The 17110-nt window shown below is 36.0% G+C and overlaps 3 protein-coding genes across 6 annotated transcripts; 2 read left to right on the forward strand and 1 right to left on the reverse strand.

Moving 5' to 3' along the window:
• Nucleotides 1-16442, reverse strand: cib2 (calcium and integrin binding family member 2). 2 transcript variants are annotated; one of them, XM_044123775.1, is made up of 6 exons: nt 16318-16442; nt 3668-3702; nt 1692-1803; nt 1068-1215; nt 771-966; nt 1-664 (listed from the first exon to the last, which is right to left on the reverse strand). In XM_044123775.1, exons 3-6 carry the CDS (start codon nt 1758-1760, stop codon nt 643-645), a joined length of 435 nt encoding a protein of 144 aa, XP_043979710.1. In that variant the 5' UTR covers nt 1761-1803; nt 3668-3702; nt 16318-16442; the 3' UTR covers nt 1-642. The 2 variants fall into 2 exon arrangements, with proteins under 2 accessions (XP_043979710.1, XP_043979709.1); XM_044123774.1 differs by lacking the exon at nt 16318-16442 and adding an exon at nt 5826-6405.
• lrrc61 (leucine rich repeat containing 61) lies at nt 6560-10059 on the forward strand. 3 transcript variants are annotated; one of them, XM_044123771.1, is made up of 10 exons: nt 6587-6689; nt 6783-6819; nt 7697-7792; nt 7865-8011; nt 8107-8167; nt 8496-8581; nt 8667-8732; nt 8839-8907; nt 9038-9163; nt 9396-10057. In XM_044123771.1, the coding sequence occupies exons 1-10, from the start codon at nt 6687-6689 to the stop codon at nt 9500-9502; spliced, it is 798 nt and encodes a 265-aa protein (XP_043979706.1). In that variant the 5' UTR covers nt 6587-6686; the 3' UTR covers nt 9503-10057. The 3 variants fall into 3 exon arrangements, with proteins under 3 accessions (XP_043979707.1, XP_043979706.1, XP_043979708.1); XM_044123772.1 differs by lacking the exon at nt 6783-6819 and having other exon boundaries at nt 6560-6689; nt 9396-10059; XM_044123773.1 differs by having other exon boundaries at nt 6608-6819; nt 9396-10058.
• On the forward strand, nt 10242-15509 carry idh3a (isocitrate dehydrogenase (NAD(+)) 3 catalytic subunit alpha). The gene is made up of 11 exons (XM_044123770.1): nt 10242-10522; nt 11334-11396; nt 11519-11602; nt 11773-11887; nt 12046-12233; nt 12395-12528; nt 12615-12717; nt 13636-13700; nt 13937-14021; nt 14136-14288; nt 14372-15509. Exons 1-11 carry the CDS (start codon nt 10508-10510, stop codon nt 14453-14455), a joined length of 1089 nt encoding a protein of 362 aa, XP_043979705.1. The 5' UTR covers nt 10242-10507; the 3' UTR covers nt 14456-15509.
• Nucleotides 16443-17110: the final 668 nt, after the last annotated feature.

Consider the following 17110-nt stretch of genomic DNA (forward strand, 5'->3'; position numbering starts at 1 on the left):
CATTCAGCATCTATGCACCACAAATTTGGAACAAACTTGCGAAAAACTGTAAAACAGTCAGTACAACTGACTTCCTTTAAAGCTCACCTGTCTAGGATTGTATTTGAAACATAATCAATTACAAATGTAATGATGAAACTTGACTTAGTGTCATGTCTTCATTGTTGATTCTATGTTACAAATGCACAAAAATCCGTGAGGGACGATGGAGTCCCAGAGCAAAATTCCGGGACAGAGGTGTACAGAGCCTCGAGCCGGAAGCCCGTTGAAAGGCTGTTTACATCGTTTTAAACCGCGTGATTGCGAGCGTGAGTGGGAATAAAAATACCAATAGGCTTTTCGTTCCATGTAACACAGTAGGAGTGTAACCGGCAAATCTTTTATGGATGAAAAAGCAAGAACCCCCCACTTGATGACTTTGTGTTTCTGTGTTTGATATGATGTAAAGCACTTTTGATTTGATTTTGATGCAACTGTTTACTGGTACCCTAAGTTTGGGATTTCAGGTTTTCTTCAGATAAGGCCACATCAAGAAAAGTTTATGTATAACTGAAGATCAGAGTAGTGATGTGGCAGGGATAGCTCTGGTTCAGTCCCCAGGTTTATGAAGCTGCTGACATCAAAACGGTCAAACCATCCATCTCAGATACGAATATGAAAAGTGCTGGAAGAACGTAGAACACAGCAGTGTTAATTTCAATTAATAGGGATGTTTTTTGGAGAAACAACTCTACAACATAGGGTTAAAACATTATTTAAGCAAGCATTACCTTAAAAAATCTGGAGCCCTGGTTATCATGTTTTCAAAGTCAGCGTAGGAGAGTTTATTGTCTCCATCCAAATCTGCCTCCTCAATGGCTTTCACACACACCAATTCAACCTCCTCAGGAGTCAGCTCCTCCTTTGTCAGCTTATTTAAAGTCTTCTCAAGATCCTCCTTGCACAGGTAGTTATCCACGTTGTAATCTAAGATGAAAATAAATACTGAGTGAATTAATTTGAAACATAATTTCATAAAATTTAATTGTATAAAAAGACATAAAAGCCTTTTTACATGTTGTTATTACCATATATCTTAAAGGCATATATGGCTTTAAGTTCTCTTGGAGCCATTTCACTGAGGACTGAGAACATATCTACAAATTCATTGAAACTGAGGTTCCCCATCCCATCCTCGGAGAATGACTCCACAATCCGATTGCGGAATGGGTTTTCCTGCACATCAGGCAAAAATATTCAGAGTAATGCAAATGATGTTAAGCAAAAATATACTGAAAATTTTCTCATTTCACATGAAAATCACTCATGGTTTTAGTAGTTGAATAGTTTGGTAAGACATTAACTTCATAATTCAAAAGAGTTTTAGAAACAGGCATGTGATTTTTGCATACTGCATTTATTGGATTTTGCTGACCAAAAACTTCAGAAGATGCTATTCAAACCGATCTGGCACAAAATGAAAAGGTAATTTAATACAAAAATGTTTGACTTAGGACTGGTTTCTTTAAGCTTTATACAATAAGATTAGGCTGATAAAAAAATTATTTATGGTTAAAAATAAATTATGTCCTTTAATCAAGAAATAGATGTAAGTTAACAGTTCAGGATGCAGGTGAAATTTTAAGAAAGAACAAAATGACACAAACAAGATGTTTTAATAAAGCTTTTTAAAATGATCATCTTTGTTTTACCTTTAATTCTGGCATGTCAACAATCAGCGCTAAAGGCAGTTTACAATCCGGTTCATTGGTGTAGTCCATTGGTACAAGATGTGGAGCCAACTCATGATATCTGCTGTGTAACCTAAGGGGAAATGCAAAGCAGATTGGAACAAATATAATTTATAATTTGCAAAATATACCACAAGGTATTATTCCCCTTTTTTGAGCTACAACAGCTTTGACCTTCCCTGCCAGGCTGTCTCTTATGTTTAGGAGTGTGTGTAGTATTTTGTTTTAGTATGTTTTGTAGTATTTTTAGTATTTTTATCCTTCATTTAGAAGCATATTTGGTAGACAAGAAGGCATGGCTCTCTCCATACAAAGGAGGGATACCCTTGCTAGCACGTTGCTGTGAATTTCTGGAAATTTTAAGCACTGCAATTGATGGAACATTCTTTTTAAGGGAAAGTTGGCTATGCAAATTTATTCTGCGTTGCCTCTGTGCCAAAAAGGAACTTACAGAAACCTGTTGAGTAATATTTACATCAGTTACCATGTGGATTTGAAATAAACACCTGAAAAGCCCACATTTAACTAAAATTCTTGCTTTAACCAACTTATTGTCTCCTCTTAGGACAAAATGTGGCTACCTCCCTTTGTTGGGACCCTCAAATTCATTTAATAGAAAGTCATAAAGGGCCCATCTAAACACTATTTATTGTCACCTTTACTTTTCACAACCTTCTTTGTGGATATTTTTTTAACAATATTTTTTATGGCTCAGGTAGCCTTTATTTGAGAGTGGTTAGACAGGAAAGTAGGTAAAAGTGGGGGAGAACATGTGGCAAAGATCACCAGGTTGGGACTTGAACCTGTGACCTCCATGTTGATAACAAGGGCCTCCAAATGAAGGTTGTGCTTTAACTCTGTGCTACCACAGCACCCCTTCTTTGTGAATCTTAACATATTAGTTTTATTTTTCAACTTCTAAGAACTAAGAACATACACTGAAACATGAGCAACACTACTCAGCTCCATGAAGAAAAATATAGACTGTTTTTACATGTCAGTCTCCTGGTGAGTGACATGAAAAGAGAGGTGATGCTACCCATCAATTCAGTTGTGCATTGCCATATCTTTTCAAGATTTTGAAGTGTCCTCAAACTCCAATGCAACAACATTTTCTTGATCTCCATGGACAACAGCCTCTAGCCTTCATATTTTAGTCAAGAGCAAGTTCTGAGATACTGAATGAGTTTTATTCACTGTCATTCTTGATCACAGTTTTCTGTTTGTGTCCTGATTGAGTCTTGCTTACTGATGTTGTTCAGCTCATTTACCTGTAATCACTTAGAAAACACTTTACGCAAAACAGCTTACAAGTGAGAGGCAACGTTCAAGCTTCTTATGGTAATACACCTTTACACAAGTTTTAGGTGATAAATCTGGTTAAACTGCAGACTAAAAGGCAACAGAAGAAGAGGGCAAAGTAAATCCGGCTTAAGTTTGTCAATGTTTCGGGTAACAGGAAAGGAGGAGTTCTTGGAAGACATCACTGAATCAACTTACAGGAACCTTACCTCAAAATGTATCGGTTTCAACATAAATAGTAACAGAAGACTATTCAACAAATTCATATTGCATAAGGTACCAAGATTCTCTCACCATTCTAGTTAATCCATTTCTTTCCAGCTGGAAACTATCATCTTAGACTTTGAAATGTATTTCTCATAAATTTGTAGAAAATTGGTAGAACAGCTAAGATAACTTACACAGGATCCCACAGGCAGATTTAGGCAATAAAGCGTTGAGGTGAAAACAATCTGGAGAGATTTTTTTTATTTTTATTGTAGAACCTTGTTTAACAAGGAAACTTTAACATACAGGCTAACATAATCACTGATTTCATGGTCAAAACATGTGGTCAAATGATTAGTCTGGTGATTATCAGAACTACCACATTGCCATTTAATAAGAATCAAACAAGACAAAGAAAAATGTCTTACCGCAAAATCTCTTTGCGAGTGAAAAATGTGCAGTCCTGCAATAAGAGTAAACAGAAGATCAAAGCTCTAGTTCAAAAGAAATAAAGCATATATGTCAATCAGACACAACATGACATTCCAAAAATGCAGTTCTTGTGTTGTATTGGTGTTGCAGCGTTTAGTGTCCATAAAAATTGCTCCAAGAAAAGTACAGTGATAAACTGAGTCACTGCTTAGGGTGACCAAACGTCCGGGACATGTCCGTATTTCACGTCCTGTCCCGGGCGTCCCGGGTTTTTTTTTAGAAAGTGAGGAAATGTCCTGTTTTTTAAATTACCTTCATTGGACCATTAAATTTACGGGCACTAGGGCACTGCGCACGGCGCTGCATGTGACGTAATCCCTGAGCTGCGTCAGTGCGGGCAGCCCTGTTCTTAATCCAAGGTGTCGTGGTGTCTCTCCCTCCCTCTCCACCCCCCTCCGCTCCAACATGTGGTGGTGTCTCCCCCCCGCTCAAAGGTGTCCTGGTTTTCCCAAATGAAAATATGGTCACCCTATCACTGCTGTGTGTAGAAGGCGAAGAGGCATGCTCACACTGTTCATATTATTATGCTTCATTAATTGATACATATTTCTTTTTATTACATATTGTTTGAAATATAGCATCAGCCTGCATCAGTCACTCAGTGACCCATCTATCAAATCATATTAATTAGTGTTACAGATTTTCTAAACATAGCACTAGTCTCAAACGCATTGTTCTGAAACTTTTAATTGACCCTCTGCATCAAGACACAAATATTAGCTCATTAGCAGAGCTCTGCAGACATTGACTGCATGCTAGTGAGGCATTTAATTCAAGAGTATAGGACAAGGAACCCATCTTAAATTTGCAGAAGTCTGATCCTTGAGAACTGCAGTTTGAGACCGCCGATAAAAAGCTTGACCAGGTGTCTGGTTTCTATAAAGCGCTGATGGCTGTGAGAGTACACACAGCAACATGATCTGCTGTTGTCTAACATGCATGTGTTGGCACATGTAATATCCAATAGCCCAACAAAAGAACGCCTTGGTTTATGTCAGCCTTTTGTACTGTCTGACCTGTGTTCGTAGGTGTAAAAAACAGCACATAATACAGCTGCGGATTTCTAGAACAAAGTGTACTGTAAATGTCTGGAGTATAACAGTGATTGTGTCTTACACCAGATGCTTTAACTTAGTAACAGTATGTATCCTATGTTTGTGTAAATGCCTCTGAAACTCAAAAAGACGCTCGAGCTGTAGGGGTAAGAGCCTGAAAATCTGAATAGGGAAACATACTAACAGGACAAAACAAAGAGCAAAGGGATTCTAAGAGGATTTTTTAAAGAGCACTATAGTAACCAGAGCGACTCTTGAGAGCTAAGCTGAGTCCTGAGAGTAGAGTTTCATGACATATCACTGGCTTGGCATCAATTATTAATCCCACAGCAAATCACAAGGTGAACTATTGCAAACGGAGTGCTGTATTATCAGAGTGATACTTGGATTACTAGCTAAAGTGGACTTTTTTTTTTTTTCATACAATGAGTTTGTGTCCATTCTTCAATGTTAAGTCTAATTTGAATGTCAAGTCAATCAGATCATTTTAAAAATCATTCCTTCAGTAAACAAGGAGCTTAGAATACAATGTAATTAATTTTAGACACCAATTTCCTATTCTCAGTTTTCAATATGAAAAATTAAAGAACAATATATCATAATGCAAACAGGTATAGATAATGCCTAACATAAAACAAAATACAGCAAATAAAATGGAGTACAGAACTTCACTTTTGCAATGTTATTTTTCTCTCATTATCATTTTGTTTGGAAAAGACTAAAGAGCAGGGACAATTGCATTGATAAGCCTTAAAACTCCTACATGTTCTGTTAAACAACCTAACAGAAATTGAACAGAAATTTGAGACACAATTTTTTACTTTTTATAGTCCTCAGAGTAATAATAATAATAAAAAAAATCAGTCAGACCTTGAAGAAAAAAGCCATGATTGGTTCATCTCTAACTTTATCTAAATATCTTTCAATTCAAAATGCTTATAATTTCTTTGAATAAGAAATATGTTTTCTTATAAGGACGGTATGCATCACTTTCCTCCATCCTCCATCATAACACAGACATAGCATCCATTCATCTTACCTGATAAGCATCAAGTTGCTCATCTGTGAATATTGTTTGCTTATTACCCATCTTTATCAAGTAATTTGTTGCTTGTACACATTCAAAGCAAATAATGTCCACCACCTTTTCTCAGAGAAAGGCATTTAGGGAGTCGGTGGAGTCAAAGTCTCCACACAAGCTGAGCCAAGTATTGTTGCAAGAACTTAAAAAAGATTGTTGTTGATGTCCATTCAGGAGATTCCTGCCATGAGAGCAAACATTCGCAGGAAAAATAAAAAATAAAAAGACCGAAGAGCATGTGTCTTTTCACAGTTGAGCCAGAGGAGTGGATTTTTCTGCAAACTCTGTTGAGCGCAAACTGATCTGCTTTTCCTTAAGAACCCAGGTGGTGTTTCCAACGGGGTGCAGACAAACCAATCAGACAACCCACAGGCAGATAAATAAGTAAACATGAACTAGAACCTACTGGCAACAAGGTTGATATAACAGCAAAGAAGGTCCTTTAGATAAGAACTTCTATTGAACTATCACATTATTTTATAAATATTGAAAAATATATATATTCTAAGGAGATCGTTTAAAGAGCATCGTGTAAAGTGAGGCCTAGTTTAAACGTATAGGCTATATATCAATTAAATCCTGTTAATTATCAAGAGCCATATATATATATATATATGTAAAATGTAGTTTTTATCAAATAACCTGTTGCACCTGAAGTAAAATAAACTAGTTCATCTTCAGCTCCTTAACTCAGAGATGATTGTTTTCCTGCAAACTCTCCCCCCGTTGAGCTGCAGAGGCTGGTGTGATGTCCGTCTCTAATCCACCTGCCTGTTATTACAGCACCAATGAGCGTGTCCTTATCCCACCTCTGGACAAATGGTAATTTCACGCTCCGTAAATAATTCCTGTCTTGATTTGCCCTGGTTTAATTGTCACCCTTTGTGACATTTGTTTGATTTCTAACTATCAAAGTTCCCCAGCATGGACTGTAAGCGAGAAAAGGAGCAGGGTAAGTTTCACTGATAGCTTGTTGCTACGTTACTGTGTTAGCTTCTAGTAGCTTGTGCTATTTGTAGCTAACTGTGTCCAGAGAAAAAATGAAGCTAACAACGCGTCTGTGCTTGTCATTCTTCCTGTTGCTTCATCATCTTTAGAGAAAAAAATAAACATGAGCTCTACTATTTTATTTCAGACACCCGCTCTCTTTTTATGTTATGATTATGATGATTATCATAATTTTTCCTAGCTGCTGCCATAGGAACGACGCTCACTGTTAGCACAAATGTAGCTAACATTATTTAACGCTGCTGCTAGGTGAACGTAAAGAAAGTTCACATTTCTCATGTATTGCTTCTCAAAGATAAGACATAATTGGTACGCCTATTTTTTCACCAATATTGTTTTTCTACTTTATATTCTCTTGTTTACAATTCAGTAAGCTAAATTCAAAATATAACGGACTGGTATTTACATATAAAAAGACACCATCCTCATTATCTATGGTTCAGTGAGTGAGGAGAATTTATGTGTAGGACTCACAGTGCCTTAAGCGCAGTAAAGCAAACATAACTCCCTCAGCTGTTACTCATGCATGCTAGTGGGATTATAACGTTACACAACAGTGAGCACATCAGCACATCTGTTGTGACCCTCTCCTTTGGAGCTATCAGTAAAAATGCTCTGTGTACTGTCAGAAAAAAAAATTAATATGCTGCTTCTATTTAAAGTTCCTTTTCCCCTGCCTTTAACAGAACAAACAGTGCTTCCAGCATTTTCTTTTGCATCGCTGAGTCACAAATTATAAGATCTGTAGTTGTACTGCATATTTAAGAATAGAAAGTGAATGTGCTTTGTTTTGTACGGTCTTGTCACTCTGGTTCCCTCAGATGCAGAGTGTGAGAAGATAACCGCTGTGCTGCTGAAGTCACGGACAGGAGAATTTGATTTGGAATCCATTCTATTTCTGAAACTCAGAGTTCTTGGTAAGGATTAGTGCATGTTTTTAATTTTTATGTTCATTCGGTTACTATAAAAATTTACTTTTTGTCTTTAAGGTATACATGACCTTGGATGCATTGGGGAGTGTGTAAATTTGGAGAGGCTGGATCTATTTGGGAACAATGTCACAAATATAGGACCTCTATCATCTCTTCGTCTTCTTTCTGTGCTTAATTTGTCTTCTAACAGAATCTCTAATATAGGTAAGGCAAACAGGCTTTATTTATTTATTTTTATTTTTTCAGAATGGCATTGTGTAAAAATCTTTTGTGTTCTCTGTTTTTGGTTGTTTTCCCAGAGCCACTTCGTAGTTGTGAAAATTTACAGACTTTAAATTTAGCTGGTAATGTCATATCCAGGTATGTTACAAATTTACATGCTAATAGTATTGTAAAACAATATTTTAATATTCTATAAAAATAAATCAAAACTGCCGGTTAACTGATATTAACCAGCAACAGTTCAATTGCTGGTTAACGTCACTGATTATAAATTGGATAAAGTTTTTCTGTCAATATTCTAGTTTTAGAATGTATACAAATAAACTAGGTTTTACTTCAACTCTTTTGATAAATGCTGAAACCTTTTCATTATATTTAGATTTTGTCGCTTATTGCGGTAATTAAGGTCTATGCTGAATTAGATTTAAGATAAGAACCTTATTTCTAATGTGCTGTTTTTCGACAGCACTGAGAACCTACATTGCCTTGTTTCTCTGAAAAAGCTAGAGAACATACGTCTGAGAGACAACACTTACAATTACAGTAACCCAGGTAATTTATGAGAAATTTATCTGCAGTTGCAGTAAATGGAAGATGGTGAGTAATGTTTGTTATGTTGCTGCTTTGGTTTTGTCAGTGTGCAGGAGTGCATCATACAGAGCTCTTGTACTCGAGATGTTCCCGAACATCAAGGTTCTAGATGGTAAGATTTATTTTTCTGTCATTCCTTATCTTGACAGTATTATTAGTCCTGAAGGCATTGCTTTGTTTTGGCTGAATATGCTTATATTATTTGTTTTAAATTACAGGAGAGAGAGTTGTTGGACGAGGAAGTGAATTATACCAGTTATGCAAAGACATTGATGAGACCATAAAAGGTTTTTTTGTTGTTGTTTGCTACAAATATACTTCTATTCAATGACCAACAACAGTCTTACATGGATGTATATTTAATGCAATGTTTTTGTAAAATATCGTTGAACTGTTCATTTTTCTCTAAATGATCAGCTGGTTCATACAAGAATGGGCAGCTCATTGAACATCCCGATTGCAAGCCATGGGTTGATGATGGTTACTGGGAGATAAAGCGATCAAACAATGCCATTATTGAAGAAGCCTACAAACAGTTCAATGGTGAGGTTCACAGTGCTTTTTTGATATTATCTATACTGATATTACATGTGCGCCTGAGTAGATTTGATGAGCATCAAAAGTTTATCCAAAAATATTTACGATTGTGTATGTAATGAATCTCCTTTTGAGTTTCACTTTTAAAAATAAATAACAGTATTGAACTAACTTCACAGTGACATTCTAATGAATTAATGTCACCTGTTCATGTAATTGTCTTTTTTTTTCCCTCCAGATGTTCTTCATGAATGCAGACTCTTGAATAACAGAGCCACTCATGTGATTTCCCAGACTGAGAGATCAATGAGCTTGAAGAAGCAGCCAAAGCAATACGCCATCTGAATTGGGCTATTTTGTACAAACCTTTTATGTAACTTTCTGCCGCCTTTTTTGCTTTGTAATGATGTACTATGACAGATGTACTGTAGCTTTTTTCAAACAACCATGCTATATCCAAATGCTTTTTAAATATCATTGCCTGACACACGTGCTCCGTGCCACAGTGTGTAAACTTCGCTCTTATTGTATTCATCCTATGCATTGGTTGACAGAATAAATACGGAGGCTGTTTGAAAACCTTGACCCATACTGATGCCCCTCAGTTTGGCTCATTGATGTCTTAACTTGCACAATGTGCATTTTGTACAATGCTGTAGCCTGAAGTAATACTGATAGCTATGCTGCTCATTAGAATTTGTATTGGTCTTTGCTTACAGGATGTCCTTAATTTTACGTTGCTGGTTAATTTAAAGAGTAAATGTGTCCTCTATTGTATGTTTTTGTCGTGCATATGCAAAGATAGACTGATTGATTGTTGGCTCTTTCTACTTGTTTTTTTTTATTTTTATTATAGGATTTCTCTGTGCAACCAACTTGCTGAAAATACATTATTTATAAGCCTATCAATGTGTATTTAATTCTGACCTTATTTAGAATAAATTCAGATATGATGCATACCTATATCACCCTCTTTACGATAAGAGCAAAATGTGTATATTGTGATGAACTTGTTAAAACAAATATGATCTTTGTAAGGCATAAGGCAGTCCCATAAATAATGCCACGCTGCCACCTGCTGGTGATTGTCCAAAACACTTATAAATAACCTAACACAGACATTAGACACGCATTGGTCATATTTGATATTTATCTGTAATAGAAAAGTTGACATTTAGTTTACTGCTTTTCTTTGTTGAAGAAAGTAATTATTTGAACCACTATATACAGGTACAATCATCGGTTTGTATTTTAGCGAATTTAGTTTATTTTGAAAGCCGGAAGTTTGTGCCGCACTGCTCCCGCCGCTCTTCAGAGCTCCACCTCGTCTACCTCACGATAGCAGGAAACATGTGGAGGTCAACGGTATGCATCCATAAAATTTACCTCACTTTGTCTTATGCAATTCACTAAATCTTTTATGTTTTGTGTCAGATTTTTGTAAGTGCTCTCAAGCTGAAAAAGGAAAATAAAGTTACGAGGATAAAATGAGCTACAACTTTATGGTTACTATAGTAAATAGAATCTTGCTAGTATTACCTAGGTAGCTCACTGACTAGATGGTTTATCTGTTCTTCTGCAGATCATTTTGGGAGCTATTTCTGTTGAAGATAATTTTCTTGTTAGACCCAACATATAGTAACACATGTCTACTGTCTACAGATTGTCCATCTGCTAACAAAGTATGGTTTTTATATCAATGGCAAGGACAAAATCAAACCACAGCAACCACAGTACGTTTAGTCTACTTGACTATGGAATGCTAACTGTCCTTGCTGTTGCAGCTACATCACAGCAATCAGATGGAGGTTTTTGCAGTTGTCACATAAAACTTATAGTGTTGCCTGGGCTCTAAAGCCCATTTTTATGGTGGCCAAAACAAATAGCTGATGGTATTCTTTCACATAATATTCCTGCTTTTAATTTCTGTTTTTGTTTTTCTTTTGAGGATGCTGGTGAGGGTTGCTTTCTTTTTGGTTGCTTCAAAGGCCATCGCTGAAGATTTACCATGAATTAAGGGGGTTTCTTATTCTAAGTTTTTTTTGCTTGAAGTTCTCTTTGCAGAACTTAAAGAATAACGATGTGTCATCCATTGAGCTTCACAATGGATAACACTCAAGTCATCCACTGTGGATGACTTGACTGTTTTACTAAAGTGGTGTTTCCGAAATTGTAGGCATCGCGCGTAGTTGCTGCTTTGAAGAATGAGCTTCTACAATCCAGAAGTTTCATCCGTGGGGTATTTACATTTTCTTCTTTTTTCAAATTTACTTTAGATTACTACAATAATTTTTTTGTTTGTTTTAATGTTTGGGTGAACACAATCTTTGTTTTGTTCTATGTCTCTCTTTTTCCAAACAGATGAAAACTGTTACATTAATCCCTGGTGATGGCATTGGTCCAGAGATCTCTGCGGCTGTCATGAAGATATTCTTAGCAGCTGAAGTTGGTTATTTTAATTTTTTTCTACTGTCAATCAGGTTTTTCTACTGATTTTTGACAGGTTCATTGTGAGAAATATAGCTTTTTTTTAAAAAAATGCTGCTCAATATATATGATATGCATCATCTAAGAAGATAGTGTTGTGCTTGGTGTTTGCTTATGTACTAAACTAGGTTCCCATCGAGTGGGAAGAAAGAAACATCACAGCTATACAGGGACCAGGTGGAAAGTGGATGATCCCTCATGATGCTAAAGAATCTATGGATAAAACAAAACTCGGTCTGAAAGGTAACCTAAACCCTTTTTGCAACAAAGTCAAATTTTCTACACATTTTCCCACATAAAAATAATTGCTTTACTTTATTCAATTTCACAGTTTTGTTGAAAAGTGAATTTTAAATAATACGTTTATTTAGCGGATATTTTTCCACTATTTCTATCTACAGGTCCTTTGAAAACACCAATAGCAGCAGGTCATCCCTCCATGAACCTGCTTCTGAGAAAGACGTTTGACCTCTATGCTAATGTGCGGCCCTGCAGGTCCATTGAGGGTTATGACACGCCTTATACTGATGTGAACCTGGTTACCATCAGGGAAAACACTGAGGGAGAGTATAGTGGGATTGAACATGTGGTAAAACTCTTCATCCACTTTTTTGATTAGAGCTATTTTATTTTATTGCTTTTAATATTAAAACAACACAACTCACTGTTATCTTTGCTTACAATAACTTACTATTGAGTTTCATTAGACGTTAGTCATGTTCATTTTTAATGATGCACCTCTACTTTCAGATTGTTGATGGAGTTGTGCAGAGTATTAAGCTCATCACAGAACAAGCCAGCGAGCGCATTGCAGAGTATGCTTTTGAATATGCAAAAAACAATCAGAGGTCCAGTGTTACTGCTGTTCACAAGGCTAATATCATGTATGTTACATTTCTCGACAGATGCCATCAAAGCTTGTCATGCTAAAGATCCTGAATGACTGTCTGATGTTTGTTCATCTTTTCAGGCGAATGTCAGATGGACTTTTCCTGCGAAAGTGCAGAGAGGCCGCAGAGAAGCACAGAGATATAAATTTCACAGAGATGTACTTGGATACTGTGTGCCTTAATGTAAGTTCCAGCAACTTCTATTAGGAATCAAGTTAGTTTTTCTTGTTTTATTTAGGCCTTAGCTGGTATGAGATACTCACTGTGTAGAGTGTTACAGTATTGTGATGTTTATAGCAACATTTTTACATTATTTAATTGATTTCATTTAAAATAAAAAAGTAATAGATATTTCTAACATTGATGACAATAGTATTAAAAGTATTAAATGAATACCGGTAGCTATCCTTTAAATATGCTTATAGTGGAGAATTAGTCTTTTTACTGTAATTTTAAAAAATACAATCACAGGTGGCGTTCTTTATCCCCTTTTAAATAAATGATAAAGTAGTAGCCTTTCAGCCAGCTGACCTGCAGCAGTATGATGAGGGTAGGATGTTCCATCCAGACTGCAAAAATCCCAGTCACTCCAGCAGTGTCTCTTGTATCTTATTAAAAATTCTTAAAACTGTAGAACAGGATGATGAAGACATTTTTGTGGTTCTGAAATTAGAACTTTGTTGGACATTGATAGTGGTAACCAGCCTATGTAGAGCCATTTTTAATCATTTTATGTTGAAGACCTACAACATGAAATGACTAAAAATTGCTCGACATAGGCCAGACATATTGCAACGTCTTACCACAAGAGGGAGTAATAACTCTATGTGTCACATAGATTTAATGGATTATACAAACTTCAAATAGAGACAAGGACTGCATGGACTTTGTTGAAATAAGTTAAATAAGTGATACATAGTTTTACTACATGGAAATGGTTAAAGGAAGCTTACTTTGCATTGTGTCAGAACAGCTGTCAACTCATCCCCTGTCTTGAATGAGCTTTGATTGGCAACATTTGATTCCCATACAATCCATGTGTATTTCTGTGGCATTCTTGATATTGCAATTAAAGGCAACATTGTGAAAATACTCTTACAGATGGTCCAGGATCCCTCGCAATTTGATGTCCTGGTGATGCCAAATTTGTATGGAGACATCTTGAGGTAATTACATAGTAAATACACAATAAGTTCTTCGTTTAAAGTTTTACAAATTGGGAAAAATTAAAACTTAAGAATCGGGTCAGAAAATATGGTGATATTTGTTAACCGAACCAGAAATAATAAGTAGAAAATAATCACAAGTGGCAAAAAGTAAACCTTATCAGAATGTAACAGAAAGAAATCTGCATTTGTTTTTTTTTTTTGTTGTTTTTTTTTGTTTTTTTAATTCATTGCAGTGATCTCTGTGCTGGATTAATTGGAGGTTTGGGAGTGACGCCAAGTGGAAACATTGGTGCACATGGAGTGGCCATATTTGAGTCAGTATGTTGTTTTATATTTTATCACACGTAGAACAGTAAGATTTGCTTCCATTTTGTTTGAGAAAATAACATCAACCATGGTAGTTGACTGTTGTTTTTTATTTCCTCCGGCCAGGTTCATGGAACTGCTCCAGATATCGCAGGAAAAGATCTTGCGAACCCCACTGCCCTGCTGCTCAGCGCCATCATGATGCTGCGCCACATGGGCTTACATAGCCATGCCCAGAAAATTGAAACTGCCTGCTTTAACACCATTCAGGACAAAAGGGTAATTCGCTTTTAAAGACAACTTGCTGTTGGTGTATTAATAATGTGATGCTCCTTCTAAAGTTTTTCATAATTTTCTTAAAGGTTCTAACCAAAGACTTGGGAGGAAACTCCAAGTGCTCAGAGTTCACAGAAGCAATTTGTCAAAGAGTTCGGGACATGAAGTGAAAGGAGCTTGTGAGGCTTCTCATAATATGTCAGTAGAGTATCCCGTTGCACTGTGTGATTCTATGTTAAAACTTTTACCCAGAACATGTGTTTAAAATTCTGGTGCTTATGAACTTGAATATTTACAAAGAATTGTCTTAACCACATCATCTAGAACATCTGTATATATGACAAGCTAAATAAGATTTTTGAGGATGATTACTCATTAATCTTTAATGTGTCGTAAGTCTTCCATTATGGTGCCCAGAGATTACGCACTTGATAGTAGTGGGGAAAAAAAACATGCTTCCTTATGCACAAAACCTTATCATTTTGCACTTGGTATGTTTTTAAACCACTAGGTGTTGTTATTCCAAATTGTATGAATGTGTAGAGCACAATTCCAACAGAAATGTGAAACTTTAACCTGTTTTTATTTCAATCTAGGTTGCTATTAAAGTTACCTGACAACATTTTCATATATCCAATCTTGGTCTGAGACTATTTTTTAAAGACAGTTTCTTATGTTTAGAGGTATTCATTGTGATAGCTAAACTTTTCTAATGTTTAAAGGCATTATAAAGTGTGTATGTACAAAAAGGTAAAAAATAAAAAGTTCTAATTTTAGGGTTACATTCTTTAAGGGAAATGAAAGTTTGATTCAATTCAGAATGAGCACTGAAATCGCACAATTTGTAATCGCTCTAGAAACATAACACGATGTGAAAGTGGAATAGTTGTGTAGTAGCTGTCTAAGTTTCATTACAAATATGGACAAATTACACAGACAAGTCATTCTAAAAACATATTTCATGTTGTCAATTTTTATCTTTTGTGTACCTTCCTTTGTTCAGCTCTTTTATTTATGTTCTTGTTTGAAAATGCTATTTAAATAAAGTTGAATTTATTACATGTTTAACTTCATCATTAGTTCTTGAATGTTATAGGTCTTAAACAAACGGTTCAAAATTACACTTGTTTGAAAACGTCTTCTGAAAGTATGAGTACCAAGATAGGAAGTTCAAGACCATTTTGACAGACTTGAAGAAAAGTTGAATAAAAAAATAAAACATTTGAATGATAAAGGCCTCAAATACTAATTAGAAGAAGAGTTTCTTTTTTGATCAGATTTCCTTAGTTCTAAGTTTTTATATTAACTTACAATGTTAACAAACAAGATTTGTATTAAAATAGGCCTGCTAAATTATAGCTATCTCCAAAATTTGCTCTCTAAATCATTTTGAAAGTTGCTCTTTACCCACTGCCCTTTTGATGCAGACAGGAATCATGTGAAGACATTTGAGAAGCTAACTTAAAATAACCCCCAAGGAGTGCTAACAGCTAAACATCGCATTATGTTCAGTCATGAAGAGCTCCATATATAAACTTGATGCAAATCAGATTGTTAATTCCGTGAAATCTGGACTTCTACTTTGTCATAATGCATACAATTGAGAAGAAACTCGGTGGCTGCGTTGAAAAGCTTTTGCACTTTTGCAAAAACACATTTCCACTTTTCCCATTCATTTTTGCCAGCAAAGCATGCTGGTTCCTATACTTTGCAACTTTGATATAAATTTTTCCATGCTTGAAGCACTGCTGGGCCAATCACTTTAGTTAGACCTGCATATCTCAGATACTATCTGTCTGAGTGGCAGCAGTCGTTAGTTAACAGTATACAGAGGACATCTTGTACCTTGTGACGTTCCAGCAGGACTCCCAATGTAACAGAGCGAATAAACATGTCCTCACAATAGCATTACTGTCTTACACTTCGAAGCAGTGACTATCCTGCTTGTTCAGTTGTTTGTTTTAATGACAAAGGATTGTTAACCAAAACTTTATTTCTATTTGTTTTCCATTTATTGTGTATATCCACTTACCCTTGAAGAGCCGCAGCAAAGTACATCCTGGAAAGGTTACCAGTCCATCACAGGGCAAGTTAAAGACATTGGAAAAACAACCATGCTCACACACTCATACCTGGGAGCTATTTAGAGAGACTAGTTAACCTAACAGTGATATTTTTAGACTGTGGGTGGAAGCCGGAGTGTCTGAAGAGAACCCACACATACTCAGGGAGAATATGCAAACTCCATGCAAGAAGACCCCAGACCAGGATTCAAACCCAGGAACTTCCATTTTAGCTGCAAGGCAAAAATGTGTTACCAACTGTGCCACTGACTGTGCTTTTATTTTGTAAAAATAAATGGGTGCTAGTGTAATTCCGTCTAATATACCCATGCCCTGTCTCAGTCCTATCTTCATACTTATCAAAGAATTCTAGTGTCCCTCTAATCTTTGTCTGTTATTATTTCAGTATATCCATCTAATTTTCAATGTTTCCACTGAGTGCAGATAATCCTAGAGGTACCAAGGCCTCCTTGCCATCATAATCTTTAGCTCCTGCCACATATTCTCTGTCAGTCAGATTTAAGTGAGGACTGGACCACGCCAAAACATAATAATTCCCGCAATAAAAATATGTGGGTGCATGTAACAGATTTCTTAGAATCTAAATCTGTTAGTGGTAATTTTGGGATGCACTCAGTGAAATAAATGCAGTGAAGTGTTTTTAGGTACAGCATGAGGCAAATCATTTTAAAATACCCTTCAGCCATTATTTTTTGAAGAATGACTTCAGAAGGTTCCAGAAAGAAAAAAAAGTCTACAAAT

The sequence above is a fragment of the Gambusia affinis genome, linkage group LG08, assembly GCF_019740435.1.
Source record: "Gambusia affinis linkage group LG08, SWU_Gaff_1.0, whole genome shotgun sequence".
In the NCBI taxonomy this organism is placed as follows: domain Eukaryota; kingdom Metazoa; phylum Chordata; class Actinopteri; order Cyprinodontiformes; family Poeciliidae; genus Gambusia; species Gambusia affinis.

Excerpts from the sequence above, each read along its gene's own strand:
- cib2 (XM_044123774.1), bottom strand. The coding sequence starts at position 5,876 with ATGGGTAATAAGCAAACAATATTCACAGATGAGCAACTTGATGCTTAT. Across the intron at positions 3,703-5,825 it reads AGCAACTTGATGCTTATCAG|GACTGCACATTTTTCACTCG; the intron begins GTAAGATGAATG and ends CTCTTATTGCAG. Across the intron at positions 1,216-1,691 it reads TTGACATGCCAGAATTAAAG|GAAAACCCATTCCGCAATCG; the intron begins GTAAAACAAAGA and ends CCTGATGTGCAG.
- lrrc61 (XM_044123771.1), top strand. Across the intron at positions 7,793-7,864 it reads TCTGAAACTCAGAGTTCTTG|GTATACATGACCTTGGATGC; the intron begins GTAAGGATTAGT and ends TTTGTCTTTAAG. Across the intron at positions 8,012-8,106 it reads TAACAGAATCTCTAATATAG|AGCCACTTCGTAGTTGTGAA; the intron begins GTAAGGCAAACA and ends TTGTTTTCCCAG.
- idh3a (XM_044123770.1), top strand. Across the intron at positions 11,603-11,772 it reads AGATATTCTTAGCAGCTGAA|GTTCCCATCGAGTGGGAAGA; the intron begins GTTGGTTATTTT and ends GTACTAAACTAG. Across the intron at positions 12,529-12,614 it reads GTTCACAAGGCTAATATCAT|GCGAATGTCAGATGGACTTT; the intron begins GTATGTTACATT and ends TCATCTTTTCAG.